This window comes from Lactuca sativa, chromosome 4 (assembly GCF_002870075.4).
Source record: "Lactuca sativa cultivar Salinas chromosome 4, Lsat_Salinas_v11, whole genome shotgun sequence".
In the NCBI taxonomy this organism is placed as follows: Eukaryota; Viridiplantae; Streptophyta; class Magnoliopsida; order Asterales; family Asteraceae; genus Lactuca; species Lactuca sativa.
The window spans coordinates 407,847,185-407,865,293 of record NC_056626.2 but is presented as its reverse complement, the minus strand read 5'-3'; the positions used below and the strand labels follow the sequence as shown (position 1 = coordinate 407,865,293).

The window sequence follows — 18,109 nt, the reverse complement described above, 5'->3', positions numbered from 1 at the left end:
CTCGCATGTTTTTCAAATTGTCTTAGAAATTTAAACATTAAGACTGGATTTTGCTATTAAAACTCTAAAATGTTTTGAAAATATCTTTAAATTGTTATTTAAAGTAGCCCATAATGGATGTTTCATGTGACAAAATAATGTTATATCCAAAATTTCACACTAACAATATATTCATAACCAAATGGTCTAAAGAAAAATATTAATACATATCAAACATAATCATTTATAATAAATATGAGTCGATCTACGCAACAAGCACGTGAAGTAAAATATACTATGTCTACCATCCGAGAGCGGTTCCAATTGTATATAAAGCAAAACCACAATGGCCTACACACCACGACAAAATTGGGGTAATGTTTGTTTTTCATTCTCATCATCGGAGTTCATACTTGTCTTGAGCTGAAATCAAACCTTTGAATATACTAACATGATGTCAATGGAAGGCTCTACGGGTTTTGGTACAATCATAACCATTATGACAACGACAACATATATATGAATGAAACTGACAAAATGTCCAACTAATCGACCATTGAACCATTAAGACCAAATATTTAACCATGGAGAACCAAAATGATTCTCTAACCATCATAAAGCACTCCTAATGTAGAGTTGGACTCCACAAAAATATGAAGCCAGAGTAGCATTCCTCTGATGTCTTACTCGTGTTGTTTTGGTAGAATGATAGTTCATATATATAGTTAACCTAACAATATGGATTGGATGCCCTACAACGCTCTCTAAAAAGCCTTAGTATGTATGGAATTCATCCAAGTCGAATAAGGCATTAATAATGCAACAATAAACTTAAATATCAAACTTTATTGTTTAACCGTATGGGCTTAGGATAGGCCTAGTGCGGATTGCGCCATATTTCCCTTCATAATTGTGTGAACCACTCTGCATAGTAGCTTGGTCTGGTTTGGTCCTTGTCGGTCTATATAACTTTGTGGTTGATGGCACTGCATCCTAACACTCATAACGTTACATATCGGTCTTGGGATTAATCATATCATGCATTACTAGTCCTTATTGTATGACCAAGTTGGCTCAAATAAAAGTGTTTTGCATGAGAAAAATTAAGTTCACCCATTTTTCAAAGACTTTCGACCCCAACATCTTCCCGCTTCGACTGCAATGGACTAATAGCCTAACTAATTGGTCATGATCTTAGAAATCTTGTTATATATTTGTTAGGATTATGATTAGCATATTTCCGTAGTTATCCTTGTATACATATAGTGGGTTTTATATAAGAAATAAATCATGGAACCTATACACTTAAATATTGAAGGATGAAGCCGAAGTGGAAAATAGGAATTCGAGGGAATATTGATTTGTAAACTAGATTTTATGATAATTAGTTGTTAAGACTTTAATTTTTTATTTTTTGTAATCAGTAATTAAATTTGTTAGTGTAAATTAGCAGGGCTGTAGCTTAGTATAAAATAAATACTTCAAGTTTGGGTCTCCTATTTCTTCTTCTTGATCAAAATCGTGTTTCTGATTTTACAACAAAACACAGATGCTGGTGAAAACAATCAACACTGTGATGCACCTTCTGATTTCTGGTCAAGATCAGCCGTTGACTGTACTTGAGCTGCATACTGCAAGTTCCACAACACATCCTCAAATGACGGCCTGTTTGTTGGTTCTGGTGATATACACTTGTTTGTGATGGATATCACAATCGATAAAGACTCCTGAGAGCATGTTGTTAACACCATCGGATCCACAATCCTCTGCCTTCCATCTTGGCTTCCAAAAGATTTCTGTTCAAAATTCAACAAACAATTTCTTCACAAATTACATCAAATCATCACACTATAATATAGTATGTATGACTATACCATTTCATTTAGCAAAAATGCTTCCCCTTTCCCGCTTACTATAGGCCCCACAAGTGCTTCAAGCAAAATGAAACCAAAATCATATACATCGTCTGCCAACTTCTTTAAACGCCTGCAACACAACACAACACAACTTGATATATATATATATATATATATATATATATATATATATATATATATATATATATATATATATATATATATATATATATATATATATATATATTACAAAGTATTTTTATATTTGTGTAAAACAAATCAAAAAGAGAAATCTTTAGAAAAGTTGGTTACCATGATTTGGGTCCATCTCCTCCCTTTGCCTATATCACAAAATTTAATTTAGTTTAGAACACAAATTCGGTAACACAAGATTTTGAAAGATGATACACACCTCAAACTGTTCTAGCTCTCCAGTGATGACCGACATTCCATAGTCACTCAGCTTTGCAATCTGATAATCATCAAGCAATATGTTGTTTGTCTTCAGACGATTACTTGAAGAAGCAGGGATCACTCCTGTATGCAGAAAGTGTACAGCTTTCGCCACACCTATAAGAACTGCTAATCGATCTGGCCATTTCAGGAGTCTTTCTGGACCATTTTCTGCAGGATTAAATCAAGTTATTTTGATGATTTGAGAATTAGTAATTACCAACCTTTTACCTTTACCTGAGAGAAAAGCTCGGAAGTTTCCATTAGGAATGTACTCGTACACCAGGAAGATTCTGCTAGAATTCGAATCTTCTACTCCACCATCGTGAATGCAATACCCCAAGAAGCTAACTAAATGTGGGTGTCGAAGCTTTGAAAGCAAATCCAATCGGACTTTCAAGTTCCGAATTGAAGATCTTTTGAATAATGATAGCGATCGTATAGCAACATAGCCTCCATTTTCTAGCCTTCCCCTGTAAAGCTGTAAAAGAGTCAATTAATCGTTAGTTGATGGGTATACATGAAACGAAACAAAGCCTAAAAAAAAATACCTTTCCGATAGACCCTTCACCCAAAAATGCCGATTGATCAAAGTTTTCTGTAGCCTCTGCTAATTCTTCCATGGAAAAGACTCGACATGAAGGAGCGACTTGTGTCCCTGCTTCGGATATGATCCCTTCGGTTTCTTTTGATATCGTGTGGTGTAGCGTGACTGTCTGTCTTGAATGATATCTTTTGCGAAAGATTATGAGCACGATCCCGAATGATACCAAGCAGATCACCGTACAAATGACAACAATTAAAATCCATAAAACTTTACCCCAAGATGGTTTCTTTGTCGTGTGTCTTTTGCAATCAGATTCTAGGTTTCCATTGCCCACAAACAAGCAATTCCCAGTGAAATTCACAACTCGCTTATTACTAGATAGCGTGTCCAAACAAGAAGGAAGTTTACCCGTAAACCTATTGCTAGAAATATCAACAAACCCTAATTTGTTTCCACAGTTGATTGAATTCGGAAGAGACCCACTTAGCATATTGGATGCTAGATTGAGATAGGTGATGTTTGGCAAAACAAATACAGCAGATGGGGGTGTTCCGATCAGTGAGTTGGATGACAGGTCGAGATGGTGAAGGTGGTTAAGTTTTCCAAATTCCGCAGGAATGTTACCAGAAAACGAGTTATTGCTTAGAAGAACTGTAATCACTCCTTTAGGCAACAATGGAAGTTCAGAATCTAGATGATTTTCCCTCAAATCTAGTAAACGTAGATTAGATGAAGTAGTTAAATCGGGTAATTTACCAGAAAGTTGATTGTGTGAAAGAGACAAATCTGTAATTGTTGTGATCTTGGTAATTGAAGAAGGAAAACGACCCGTTAATTTGTTGTTCTTTAAGCTCAAAATGGTAAGATTTGATAAGGAATGGAACCAGTCAGGGATAGATTCATTGAAGAAATTTCCATCTAATGTTAACGTATGAAGCTTTTGTAATCTTGAAATCTCATTTGGAACAGAACCAAACAAAAAATTTGAGCTCATATCCAAGACTTCAAGTGAATGGAGTCTATGGATTTTATCAGGAAGTCTTCCCCAAATTCCCAAGGATACTAAGCTAAGAACCTTCAATGTCGATAATCTAACTAAAGTAACAACAAAAGAATCAATGGAGAAAGAGTCGGATAATGTTTGATTTTGAATTGCAAACCCATGAAAGAGAGTGACATTTGAAAGCTTATCTTTATCTCCCATGATTTTGAGCTGCGTAAGAGAGTTGTTTTCACATCTGATGGTGACATGAAGAGTTGAAGGTAAGTAACAAAAATCACCAGTGTAATTTTCCCAATTGTTTAACTGAATTGGGTACTCCAAATGCTTTCTTAGCTGAAGAAGAAGTTGAGATTGAGTGGCTTCTAATGCGTGGGTGTTCGAGGTCATGAAACCCCATGAAATGAAGAGTATGTGAAAGAAGCAGTACAACATATTAATTTCTCAAAGGAATTCAAGAATCCTGAAACTGAATCAAAATGTAGTGACCCGTTTCATAAAGGAATTCAAAAACACATTCAAGAATCTTGAAAATGGATCATAATTAGCCTAAGAAATGGGGGTAATTAAATACATACCCAACACAAAGCATTAAGCATGAATTATGCAAAACGTGTAAAGAAAGAAAGAAATGAAAGGGTGATAAAGTTTTGTTGAATGCAAGGTGTTGAAGGGTCCTTTAGTGAGTAAAAGAAAAAGGGAGAAATGGGTGTTGGAAATAAAAGCAAGAAAAGAGAGAGAGAGAGAGAGAGAGAGAGAGAGAGAGAGAGAGAGAGAGAGAGAGAGAGAGAGAGAGAGAGAGAGAGAGAGAGAGAGAGAGAGAGAGATGAGTAATGGGGGTAGTTGAACGAACACAAAGAAGAAGAAGAAACTGCAAAAGCATTTAGTGGAAAGCTGCTGCCATTGAAGAAGAAGAAGAAGAAGAAGAAGAAGAAAAAAAAGAAAGGATTGTATTTGTGGGGGTCGGGTGTGGTCGAGTGACGACGGCATTCGGATCCTGATTTGATTTAAGAATAAGAGGCTGGTTTTGTTTCAAGACAGATACGAAACTCGATATGCACAATCATTGTGTTTTTTGTTCCTGTCTCAAGTGACACGTTTCATTGGATATAGTTATGACTTATGAGGATTTTGTTCATTATCCGCTACAAATAATCTATGCCTGATTATTTATATAAATGTTAGTGTCTGTATGTAGAGCACAATACAAGAAGTATTAGATCTTTTTATTGATATGTTAATTATAACAGTATATTTTTACTTTTTTCATGTTACAATAAAAAGTAAAAATAGAGTGTCATAAAGCATAATAGTATAATAAAAAAAATAATTTTTATTATAAGGTTGCAATAAATAAATAAAAATGCTATTATATATGATTATATGAATGAATATTGTTACTATTCGCGTTAACCTTTTTTTATATACAAAAGATAGTTTTCTTATAGATTTTACAAACTGTATATCATAATAGCATCCATTATTGTGACCTATTTGAAGCTTGCATGATTTTTCTCCTATTTGTCACACTTGTCATTATTTTATAAATAATCACTTATTTTACCTTTAACGTGACAAGTAAATAGATATCCCTTATTCATCTCAAAATAAGGAGAGCATTTTTAACTCTGATTTAACTAAATTACAAATATATAAGAAAGATCAATAACAAATTTACTTTACAAAATGATAAATGGTTGGAAAAGTATCAATTATGTTAAAAGTGTTGTATGTAGGGGACCCTTAATGAATTCCAAAGGACTAGACTGATATTAGCTTTAAGTATGGGTGACCCGCACACAACAACTTCAATAACTCATACATGAATTGATTATAGTCCTTTAGTATAGGGTATAGCCCTCTCCTTTATTTTGTTTTGTCCCTTAATATCCGTATATATATTTTTATTTTTTTAAACGGTAAAATTATATGTATATAAGCCGATGGATATGGACAATATGTTAAAGGGTGTTATTACATCAAAAAGATGTCACTCATATATCATGTCATTTATAATGTTATAATAGCAATTGAGGAAATAGCAACATGTTATAACATTTATTGTTTTACATGTCATCGGTTTTATTTTTCCTGATCTATTTTTTTCGATTCATTTCTTATTTATTTTTTTTTTTTACTTTTTTAATAATTATAAAAATAAAAATATAATATAATAAAACATGTTATTTAAATAAATCTTTAAAAAAAACATAACATTTAAAAACTAAAACCAACATTACATGAGAAAAAAAATACCATAGTCCTGATTTTAAAACAAAAAACAAATAACATTTAAAAATAAATAAAAATACATTTTTTTCCTAAATTATTCATCTTGGTTACCATCGTATATATAATCTGTCAAGTCTTCTCGAATTTGCTTCCATTTTCGTACGTCTTCAATATCAACAACTTTATGTAAATATCCAATTGTCTTTGATTGAAATTGCACATATGTAGACTCTATAGTCAAATACTCCGCAATATTTTGTCATTTATCTTCAATTATCATGTCATGCATTATGATATATGCATACATAATATCTTGTAGAACTCCAAAAGCACATTTCACATTCTTACATGCTCTTTCTTGTCTTCTCTTGAAAAAATTGTCTCTTGGTTCTATTGGGTGTCGAAATGCCTTCACGAAAATGAAATTTGATGGACATATTCCATCTAATATTCAATCTTGCACGATTACATGATGGTTTTCCAAGATACCAAACAACTTATATTATATGAAGACCAACAAGAAACACAAAAACAAAGTACGTCAACGACCAACACTTAAAACTTGAAAGAAACTAAACTAAACATGACATGTAAAGTAGAACCTGATAAAAAGATTTTAGTAACGATAGACTTCATAATTTCGTATAGGGAGTAAGATATGTGTCTTATCGTTTATTATGTGATGTGATTTTTCCTTACGCCTAATAACTTAATTACTACTTCCATCTACCTCATAAAACTTATAATCTTCGCTTGGGAATATTTTAATTCTAATAAAATATTCTAATTATAGTTTCAGCTTTCATGGGCTCTAAACTAGGTACAAACTTATCCAAAATCATTCAATCACAAATTAGATCCACGAGTAGTTTTTTGTATATTACTCAATAATCGAAGCAAAAGCAAGATTTTTTTAGTAAAACAGGTTTAAATAATTAAATGATTGATTATATAAGCGTAATTCTAAAAAATCTGAATAAAATACTACGAATATAGTTTTAAAAAAAATTAGTTTTGCAATACAAAAAGATTAGCAAACGGAGTTTAAAAAGACAAAGACATTAAGACAAAAGGACAAAAGGAGAAAAGGAAAAGAAAAAGAAAAAGAAAAAGCTGATCCTTGTAAGGGAAAACTTTAGGTTTTGATAGATAGTGATATAGATTTGGAGACAATATGGGACTTTATCTTTCAGGGACAGGACAATCATAATTCATTATTCATAATGTTGACTTGTGAATGAAAAGTGAAAGTGTAAATTGTGATTAATAGTAATTAATTAGTTTTTAAAGGTGGAGTGGTTAATACTACTTAGGACTTAGGAGTAATTAATTAATAATTAATACAGCATTTATCTTAACTGTCAACTGAATAAGAATCCAAATACGAAATCACGGATTCAGCCGCTTTGCATCCAGATGATATGGCTTTCCCAACAGAGATCCCTCCTTTGTGGTTACCTGTTAGTTAGTCAGTCGCATTCAACATTTCAACCAACCCACTTTCTTTTATATTATTATTAGTATTATATTTATTTAAAATATGTAGCATCAGATAAATAAGAAAGTTACCTGCATAAAAGTATCCAGGTAGCTCTTTTTCCATCTTCTGAATTGCATCTATAACCAAACCATAGTTGTGCCCATACAACGGAAATGCCTTGCTCCAGTAATAGTGTCTGCATTGCAATTCCACTCACGTATCATAAACACAGGTTCAAAGGAATAAAAGAAACTCATCATAAATTGGTGTAGGTGTAGGTGTAGGTGTACAAAAACCCTACATCTTAATAATAATAATAATAATCATAATCATAAAACATACATACGTCAAAAAGTTTGGCTCCCCCTCTGCACCAAGCAACTGTCTGAGGTCGGAAGTTACTATCTGCTTCAGCTCATCCCTATCATTACAGTACAGCAGTACATACATACATATATATTGCCCATTATCATCACTACAAACAGTGAACAGATACATCTCATCCAATACCAATATTATTGGATATGGATATGGCTTATGGGCATCATATTTAACAAACATTCAAACAGTTTTTATTTATTAAAATACCTGGAGGCTTTGGCCATTTGTGGATTTCGGCTCCCTCCAACAAAAGTGGTATAAAGATACAAGTCTTGAGGGGCACGATCTGGAAACATCATGGAACAAAAAAGAGTGCCTGCATAATATTAATACCACACATTTTTTATTTTTTATTAATCTTCATATAATAATAATAAGAATTATCATTTAATCTTTAGTTACCTAGTGTCTTTAACCCATTTTCCTGCTCCTTGCCAGGAACAAGAACTCCAAATCCTTCAACTGCCCGCTTCACGTTCTCCTTTTTGAACGTCGAAATTACGACCGAAACTGGCATATAACTCACCTGATTTTTTATTTTTATTTTATTTAAAAATCTCAACACTTTCTGCTAAAAAAATAAATCCATTTCTTTCACATATTACATACCTCTGGTATGAAATTGAGCAGAAAAGGATTTCCTCTTTTTGTAATCTTCATTTCTTTCACATTTCCAAGTGGAGCCTAATTTCATAAACATGTTATAAATCTGCAGTCACCTACAACTTAATAACCTATAAATTGAGTGTTTACTCACTGTCATGATTACAGCATCAAAAGACTGCTGTTTGTTTTCTTCATCTGGACCACAATAAATTGACCAGTTCCCAACTCTTGACCCCTCATCACAGCTATACGACATTTCAAGCACTTTTGATCGGAGATTAAGCTCACCTTCTCCAACCTCTTTACACAGTGCATTCGTGAGTGTCTGTGTATAAGAATCAAGAAACCAAAATAAATTACCAAGCAGATATCTCACTCACAGATTCAACCAACTGCATTCCATCTCACCTGCATTCCCCCCAAAAATGAAAAAGAACCACGCCTACGCCTACGCTTGCTGTTTGAAGGAGGACTCTTTTTCCCACTTCTTGAAGTGAACATAGACTGAACAGCTCCAGAAATGATGGAACCAAACCTAAGTGCCATCAACATCAGTATTCATTCATTCAACGGATGATGGATAGATAGATAGTCTTGGAAGAAAAAAAGAATGAAACATACTTCTTCTCTAGTTCCCATAGCTCAGGAAATGCATGACGCATCTGTATGGACAAGGGAATGTGGTTTTGTGTTGTAAATCAAAAGTAGCTATGTATATTTCCTCAAAAACTGTACAGCAATAGGGATATAGTTACTCACAGAAAGTGATTCGGGATCTGCAGCACTTGTTCCCGCTACGACGGGGTCAATCAGATACTCAACAACCTTACATTATTAACATTAATAACTACTATAAGAGAAAGAGAAAGCAAGAAGAATCTTTTAAACAATTAAAACAGAAATGTATGTATACAAATACCTCCTTCCCAAAATGACGCTGAAAGAATCCTGCAACACTGCAAAAGGACATGTTTAAAAACTTCAAAGGCTCATTTATAACTACTTCAAGGGGATGAAATGTATATATATATATATATATATATATATATATATATATATATATATATATATATATATATATATATATATATATTACCTTTCTTGAGGGTCGGACGTATTTTTCTTCCACAACATTGGCTCTAGAAGAATTTGGAACTGCAACAAACCCAATAAACTTTGTAATCATAAATCTTCAACTTCTAACACAAATCAATAAATAGGATATATAAAGAGTTGTCTTGAATCATTAATTGTGCATCATTAAGAAGATAATATGAGAATGTAGGACCAGAATAAGATCTGGCATGCTACTAACGCACCTTTGATTGAGTGGAAAGAAAACTGCTTTGGATTAGTGCAATTGGGTTAGAAGGTATCTGCAATCAATCATGAGTTATAGCACGAATAAAGGATATGAAATCAAGTACAGGTTTAGAGATATTCATATTTCATAATTCATACCAGCACAGGTTGTCCATTTCTTACAATATAACGCTTGTGCTGTGAAAGTGGCTGCAATAGGAAACATATGGTAGGAGTAGGACTCAGAATATATATACACACACATGACCTCTAACCTCAATCAAGGTATAAAATGGAAATACTCATTATAACAGACAAGTATGACTGCTATTATATATATTCACTTACAAACTGTTGTTTATCTCGAAGCCCAAGATCATCAAGCAAACTGCTGACATCTGCCTCACTTTCAGTCTGTATGATATGAGGTAAAATGTAAGGTAAGCATCACCAATTGCTAAGATTGATACTGATATTGTAGTAGTAAGAGATACATACCATAGTATTGGCACCCTCATCCCAAATCAAACCATCTTGTGAAATGCTTCTTAGTTTCCCTCCTGCTCTCCCATCAGCTTCAAATACAGTCACATTCAATCCGTGTACCTTTAACTTATAGGCAGCAGCAAGCCCACTGAAAAACATAAACTAATTAGTTCATGTTACGATGCGAATTTCACTGATGCTTTTGATTTCTTAAACAGATTATTACACCCATAAAGATATTGCAATTCAGTAAAAACATCAACAGAATTACTTGAAATAGTAAATGAGCAACAGAATTTTCTACATTCAGTATAAACTATCATACCTGACACCGGCACCAACAACGGCAACTCTCTTAGCAGGACCTGTTACAAAATACAAAACCACATGGTTAATTATATATATCCAACTGTTTTCTCAATTATACTTGCAAAGGCGTATACAAGTAGAAAATCGGTATTAAAATGCAATTACAAGAACCCTAACTTTGCTTTTCATCTGTGGTGGGTGAAGCCATTGTTGTTGGTTGGTGTCTCTGTGTCTGTGTCTGTGGGTAAACTCGCCTGGTATTCTGATAATCAATCGGGTTGGTACAGTAGATGTTTTTCTCGGTTCGGGTCGCGAGTAAAGTAATTGCGTGCAATCCACTCCACTTCAATTGTGTGCGACTGCGAGTCAGTTTTCTAATGGACTAAATTTTCCTGTAAGCCTGTACTGTTTCTGTTTGTTTTAGACGTGTGGGCTTCTTTGTAATGGGCTAAATTACATCGTACCCATTTGCTTGTTGCATTTATCCCAAAAATAAAAATTTGTAAAATTCACATGCATTTTATTTATTAATTTTTGTGCACAACGCTTAAACCTACATGTTTGACTTGTTTGCTTAATAACACTTTCTATTCGGTCAAGCCTCGAAACATTGTTTTTTTTTATTAAAAGTTTGTCTTTTTATTTTTCCATATATCCTTTTAATACATATTTGACCATACAAGTATTTTACATTTTACCTCATTCCTTTGTGTTTGTTTTTTCAGTTTTCATTCTTCTACACCTTTTGTTTATTCGTAGCACGCACATGTTATATAATGCTCTCAAACCCTTCGACACACCAAATATCCAATAGTATAGCACAAATGAAGATGTGTAACATATACAAAAAAAGTCCAAAACTATCCTTTGCATTGAACACCCTAAATTTATGCTTCCATCCTCAAATTATGTGGAATTTCCTCAAAAGTAACATCAAATATTAGGCAAATAGTGTTCTCAGCTTGATGTAATTTCCTTTTCCTTAGCTTTGCATATATCTTCAGCCGACTTGGTAAACTTTTTAGTCAACTCTTCAACCTGAAAACATGAACAAAAAATCAACCAATATAACCACAATAACTGTAAATTTCAAATTTCTTAATTAGAGTAAATGCATTTTATTTAGTGTTACTTCTTTTTCCAATCGTTTTGCATCATCTGATGAGAACCCTGAAACCGTTTTCGCTTTAATATTCTCCTTATCTTTCCCTTTATTTTTCCCTTCTGATTTTTTAGGCAGTGATTTCTTTATGGAGTCAAAAGCCTGTAAAACAAGTATTATCATATATATATATATATATATATATATATATATATATATATATATATATATATATATATATATATATATATTTAATATATTAGGCACAAAAGGATACATTGTAATAACCAAGATACAACATTTTCCTATACCTTTTGGCGAGCTCTTCTAACTCTTTGTTTGGCATCTTCACAAGACTTTGCTACCACTTTGCACACAGCCTGAAGTAAGTCATAAACATTAATGACACATAAATTGCTAAATCAGTTTTTAAAATACAGGAAATAATCTCACCTGCATATGCTCTTTGGTCATGCTGCTTATTGCAAAGATGAAAAAATATAAATATACATACTATATTAGTAGCCAAGATACAACATAAGTAAAATTTTGAGTAGAGATTTTAGTGTCTTACGGAGGAATAGCTGTAATCAAGCGTTCTCCGTCTGGCTTAGGGTTCAAACCCAATGGTGAAGAAACAATGGCTTTCTCTAGTTCTTTCAGGGCCTGGATAATTTAAGTGCACGCAGTCAGAATACAATGCATTCCCTGAATTTAAGTTGTCTTTCATAGTCTAATTGTTCATAATATTGGATATTGGCAACTACATCCTGCAAATGCAGATTAGGTACTAAAACTAGCGATAGAAACTATTACATTTGGATTATATGGAGTAACTGACAGAGTTTTAGGGTCTAAAACTGAAACAACAGCCATCCGATTCAAAGGCATCTTCACACCACCAGTTTCTACTATGATATGGTCAAGCATTCCTACACACAAATTGGAAAAATAAGGAAACATAAATAGAGTAATCAGGAACAAGCTTTTAGCAAAATCAAGAAACTATAAGCACCTGCTGATGCCCTTCCTGTGCGCAATTTGCTCAGTTCATTTGATACTGCATCAATCGCTGCCTCCATCTCAGAGATAGCAGTTGATTTGATAATTGGCCCAATATTCACAATTTCAATTCTGCTGCCAGCATCACCATTAGCAACACCAAGGTCATCGTTGTCATCGTCATCCCCTGAAAGCTTTGTTAAGTGATCGTTCTGTTGGGCTAATGTCGGATTTTCATGCATAGACTGGAAATATAAAGCAACTCTAGAGTTCAATTGTACTCATATACAACCAATCGCTCAGTTCTTTATCGCGATGTAATTCATAATTAGAAAGGGGGAAATTCAGTGAGACCACTCCGTTCGTTTAAACAGCGAAAGGATCGTTTCATTAAACAGTGTGAATTTTACCTTAAACTCGTATTCATTTAAAACAATAATCCATCTTACCCCAGCTTCTGTTTAAATGCGTGTTAGGGGCTTTCCATATTCAAGATAGATTAGAAGAAAAAGATAGAGAATTACATTTCTTCCGTGCTTTTGCAAATGATCTGCGGGATTCGAATAGAAAACCAATCGCCGGCGATCTGGAAAGGTCTGGACGCAGATCACAGGCAGCTCTCAATAAATATGAAGAAGCTGCAAAGTGAGAAACCGGGCGAGATGTTCGGATCAAAGGATAGATGTTGCGACAGGATATGATTGCACGCCTGATTGAAACCGCCATGAGATGGATTCGACGGTTCTTCTTCTCAGATCCTCACCGTCTACACTTCGTATCTGTAGCCTGCTAGGGTTCTACTAAACCCATCTCTCGCAATTTCTTTTGATATTCGCAGGATAGCAGTTTCACTTTACCCCCTTGTACTTTCACGTCTTTAACTTTTAGTCCCTATCAGTTTCATGCAAGGTACATATAGTAAAATGTCAACGTGTACTCGATTCTCCGCTTAAATGCAAGGGAAAATACCAGCTAACATCATCTGGTATTTCGGATTAAACTGGTTCACCTTCACAAGATTGTGTAATTGTTGGAGTTATCTAGAATTGGGTGATATCTGATAGATAAATGTATTTTGAATGTTTAGATTAGTCTTATCCTATTAGTTTGCTTTGGTTTCTGATAAGGACTCACAGATGTGTATATATACATATATAGCGTTTAATAAAGAGATCAGATTTTGAGTCTTCAAGCTTCACCTGTGTCAATTATTTCATGGTATCAAAGCGTGGTTTTGAAATATAATCTTACGCCATGACAAAATCGGGAGAAGAATCCTGCTTCTCAGAAAATCGAAGCCAACTCGCCGTTTTACCTTGGTCCCCAAGATCGACCAGGGGATTTTATCACACCGGCTAGGCTCCGAGGAGACAATTACGATGACTGGGCTGGTGACATCCAGATGGCCTTAGAAGCACGAAGAAAGTTCGGGTTTCTTGATGGGACGATTACTGAAAGGGTGCCACCTGTTACAGAAGCTAATTGGAATACGATTAATGCGATGTTAGTATCCTGGATTATGAACACAATTGATCCTAATATGCAAAGAAATTGTGGGAGACTTTGAAATCGCGATATGTTGTGGTCAATGGACCACGAATTTAACAGCTGAAGTCATTGATCGCCAAGTGTGAACAGGGCAAAAATATGCCAGTTTCTGAGTATTTCGGAAAATTGACTGGATTGTGGGAAGAATTGCATAAACATGAACCTCTTGTTGACTGCTCCTGTTGTAAAGAATGTACAGCCGGATCTAAATATGAAGAAAGAAGAGAAATTGATATGCTTCACAAGTTTCTTATGGGTTTGAACACCGACCTTTTCTCCACTATGCGCATTAGTATCTTGTCATAGGATCCACTTCCATCTCTTGATAAGGCCTATCAGCTTGTGATTCAAGATGAGAGGGTGAGGACTTCTCATGTAGTGGTAGAAGATAAACCTGCGGATGTGCTAGGGTTTAGCGTTCGAGCAACCTCAAACAAAGGAAGAGGAGGTCGTGCAGAGAAAGTGGACAAATCATCCTTGCATTGCTCCCATTGTGAGAGATCTGGTCATGATTCGAGTTCCTGTTTCGAATTGGTTGGATATCCAGAGTGGTGGGAGGACAGAAGTAAAAATGATGGAGGGAGTAGAGGTGGTGGTCGTTCAGGCGGACGTGGAAGGGGTTCTCATCGGGTCCACTCCATCTCTACTGGACAACAACTTAGGCCTACTCAGAATATTGGGTCAGGCCAAGCGCATTCAACAGGAACATCTTTACTGTTCACTGCTGAACAGTGGAAGGCTATAACAGGTTTAATGAGTACTTCTAAAATTCCTTAAGAAAAATTGAACGGTACATTTAAAAAAACGACTTTGGATTATTGATTCTAGGGCAACCCATCATGTCACTGGTGATGTTGCTTGGTTACATAATATACGACAGGTTCCAAAAACTCTTGTCGGATTGCCTAATGGAATGAAAGTCATAGCTACCCGTGAGGGTAGTGTCAATTTGTCTGACAAAATCACACTCAAAAGTGTACTCTTAGTTCCTCGTTTGAATTGTAACTTGATTTTGGTGTCACAATTAAATGATGATATGAGATGTATTACTCAATTTGATTCTCATATGTGTGCTATACAAGACCGGTTGAGGAAGCTGATTGGAGCGGGTGTTAGACGAGACGGATTCTACTACTTTGGGAAAGGAGAATCTATTCATCGTGTTGCGGTCAATGGAGCTTCATCAATATTGGAATTGTGGCACAAACGAATGGGTCATCCTTCAGAAAAAGTGGTGAAATCCCTCCTTCCTACTAGTGATATAATGGGTAGTTTAAATAAAGCCTGTGAAGTGTGCTTTCAGGCTAAACATTCTAGAGATAAATTTTCTTTAAGTAATAATAAAACTAGTCGAATTTTTGAGAAAATACATTGTGATTTGTGGGGTCCTTATAAATACCCTTCTAGTTGTGGAGCGCGATATTTCTAAACCTTAGTAGATGATTACTCTCGGGCTGTTTGGATTTATCTTATGGTTGATAAAACTGAAGTTTTTCAAACGTTCATGTCCTTTGTTGCTATGATTGATAGACAATTTTCTAAAAAGATTAATATTGTTCAAAGTGACAATGGAACTGAATTCAATTGTTTACTTGATTATTTTACCACTAAAGGGATTATTTTTCAAACCTCATGTGTTGGTACCCCCCAACAAAATGGTCGTGTTGAAAGAAAACACAAACATCTTTTAAATGTTGGTCGTGCCCTAATGTTTCAAGCTCATTTGCCAGTCACTTTTTGGGGAGAATGTGTGCTCACTGCTTCTCATTTTATCAATCGTACCCCGTCTCCTCTATTGGATAATAAAACTCCTTTTGAAATTTTATATGGTAACGCTATGTCCTATTCTACAATCAAAACATTTAGGTGTCTTTGCTTTTCACACAATCAAAAAGCTAAGGGTGATAAATTTTCCAGTCGAAGTCATAAATGCATGTTTGTGGGATATACATTTGGTAAGAAAGGGTGGAAGCTATACGATCTTGATACCAAAACATTCTTTGTTTCAAGAGATGTCAAATTTTTTGAAGACATTTTTCCCTATGTTGACATTAATCTACAAACTCAACCAAACGCACCTACACTAAATGAGTTACCTAATTATTTCGAACCAGAGGACCCAATTTCCGATCAGCCCACTGTTGAGTCACAGCCCACTACGGAACAGCCCGCTGTTGAGTCACAGCCCACTTCGGAACAATCTTCCCCTGGACAGCCCATCCCAGAACACCCTCACAATGCATTATCATTGCAATCCTCTACTGCTGCAACCGAAGATCAACTTGGTAGGGGCCATCGTGAAAAATTTCCATCGGTTCTCCTTCGCGACTTCATCTCTCATACGCATATTGTCCCGTCTCACTCACACCCGGCTTCATCAGTTTCCTCAGGTAATCCCTATCCTATAGCTCATTACATCACTTGTGATAAATTTTCTCCCAAATATCAGCATTTTTTAGCCGCCATTGTTGCTGGTCATGAACCCCGTCCCTTTAAAGAAGCAATGAAATTTGATGTTTGGCAAAAATCAATGCAAGAGGAAATACGAGCACTTCAAGACAATGGTACTTGGATCTTGACCACTTTACCCCCAGGAAAGAAAGCTCTTGGCAGTCAATGGGTCTACAAAATCAAATATCTCTCTACAGGTGAAATTGAGAGGTATAAATCACGACTAGTGGTGTTTGGGAATCATCAAAAGGCAGGAATCGATTATAATGAGACATTTGCACCTGTGGCTAAAATGACCACCGTGCGCGTGTTTCTTGTTGTAGCAGCCGCCAAAAACTTGGAGCTACATCAAATGGATGTCCATAACGCTTTCTTACACGGTGATTTGACTGAAGAGGTGTACATGCGACTTCCACATGGATTCAGGTGCTCTAACCCTAATATTGTGTGTCGATTACGCAAATCTCTTTATGGGCTCAAACAAGCTCCGCGCTGTTGGTTTGCTAAACTTGTTAGATCTCTTAAAGATTATGGTTTCCGCCAATCATATTCAGATTACTCTTTGTTTACCTACACACGAGGCTCTATTCAAATTAATGTCTTGGTTTATGTTGATGATTTAATTATTTCAAGCAATGACTCCAATGCCATCATATCTTCATAAGTGTTTTCACATGAAAGATCTTGGAGCTTTGAAGTATTTCTTGGGAATTGAAGTGGCAAGAAGCCCCAAAGGGCTATTTCTTTGTCAACGCAAGTACACACTTGATATCATAAAAGAAGCTGGTGTAATGGGTGCCAAACCCGCTGGATTCCCGATGGAACAAAATCATAAACTTGGGCTTGTTGGTGGAGCATTGTTATCTGATCCAGAAGCCTATCTGTAACGTCCCAAAAATACCGGTTAAAAATTTCATTTTTAATCTAGGTTAATACATAGAAAAATAATTACAAAACATTCATAACAATAATCCATGTCTAAAAACCGTTAATATCATAGTAATAATTCAGAGTACATCCCAGAAATCCATAGTGTGGAAAACAAGAGTGTGTGTGTGTGTGTTATGTCGCTACCGTGCCGGCTCCTTTCCCCTAGCAGAAGAGGTACCTGAAACAACAATTGAAAAACGTAAGCACAAAGCTTAGTGAGTTCCCCCATCGTACCACATACCATACAAACACATAACATACATACTGTCAGGCTATTCTGGGGTGCCTGACTACCCGGTACGACCATTCTGGGGTGCCGACTACCCGTGCGGCCATTCTGGGGTGCCGTCTACCCGTGTCAAGCTATTCTAAGGTGCTGACTACCCTTCGGTCCTGACAACCGGTCCTCGGGAACTATTTCACCCCCTACTGCTACTCACACATA

At 35.3% G+C, this 18,109-nt stretch overlaps 3 protein-coding genes across 8 annotated transcripts; all 3 read right to left on the bottom strand.

Moving 5' to 3' along the window:
• Positions 1–1,447: 1,447 nt before the first annotated feature.
• LOC111921512 (probable inactive leucine-rich repeat receptor-like protein kinase At3g03770) lies at positions 1,448–4,924 on the bottom strand. The gene is made up of 6 exons (XM_023917103.3): positions 2,840–4,924; positions 2,526–2,769; positions 2,248–2,459; positions 2,148–2,176; positions 1,854–1,965; positions 1,448–1,775 (listed from the first exon to the last, which is right to left on the bottom strand). The coding sequence occupies exons 1-6, from the start codon at positions 4,268–4,270 to the stop codon at positions 1,545–1,547; spliced, it is 2,259 nt and encodes a 752-aa protein (XP_023772871.1). The 5' UTR covers positions 4,271–4,924; the 3' UTR covers positions 1,448–1,544.
• Positions 4,925–7,305: 2,381 nt separating this feature from the next.
• Positions 7,306–10,947, bottom strand: LOC111921529 (protoporphyrinogen oxidase, mitochondrial). Of its 5 annotated transcripts, none has more exons than XM_042901554.2 (18): positions 10,809–10,947; positions 10,648–10,687; positions 10,335–10,470; positions 10,185–10,250; positions 9,996–10,046; positions 9,854–9,910; positions 9,631–9,689; positions 9,454–9,490; positions 9,294–9,359; positions 9,156–9,196; positions 8,943–9,069; positions 8,686–8,859; positions 8,538–8,612; positions 8,331–8,454; positions 8,136–8,244; positions 7,890–8,022; positions 7,637–7,743; positions 7,306–7,525 (listed from the first exon to the last, which is right to left on the bottom strand). In XM_042901554.2, the coding sequence occupies exons 1-18, from the start codon at positions 10,837–10,839 to the stop codon at positions 7,522–7,524; spliced, it is 1,437 nt and encodes a 478-aa protein (XP_042757488.1). In that variant the 5' UTR covers positions 10,840–10,947; the 3' UTR covers positions 7,306–7,521. The 5 variants fall into 5 exon arrangements, 4 of the variants coding, with proteins under 4 accessions (XP_042757488.1, XP_023772888.1, XP_042757487.1 ...); XM_023917120.3 differs by having other exon boundaries at positions 7,890–7,968; positions 10,809–10,945; XM_042901553.2 differs by having other exon boundaries at positions 7,894–8,022; positions 10,809–10,944.
• A 474-nt stretch (positions 10,948–11,421) lies between these two features.
• On the bottom strand, positions 11,422–13,541 carry LOC111921545 (uncharacterized). 2 transcript variants are annotated; one of them, XM_023917126.2, is made up of 8 exons: positions 13,260–13,541; positions 12,749–12,922; positions 12,550–12,665; positions 12,308–12,399; positions 12,187–12,208; positions 12,045–12,113; positions 11,764–11,895; positions 11,422–11,669 (listed from the first exon to the last, which is right to left on the bottom strand). In XM_023917126.2, exons 1-8 carry the CDS (start codon positions 13,459–13,461, stop codon positions 11,589–11,591), a joined length of 888 nt encoding a protein of 295 aa, XP_023772894.1. In that variant the 5' UTR covers positions 13,462–13,541; the 3' UTR covers positions 11,422–11,588. The 2 variants fall into 2 exon arrangements, with proteins under 2 accessions (XP_023772894.1, XP_023772902.1); XM_023917134.3 differs by having other exon boundaries at positions 12,749–12,980; positions 13,260–13,400.
• Between the last annotated feature and the right edge of the window lie 4,568 nt (positions 13,542–18,109).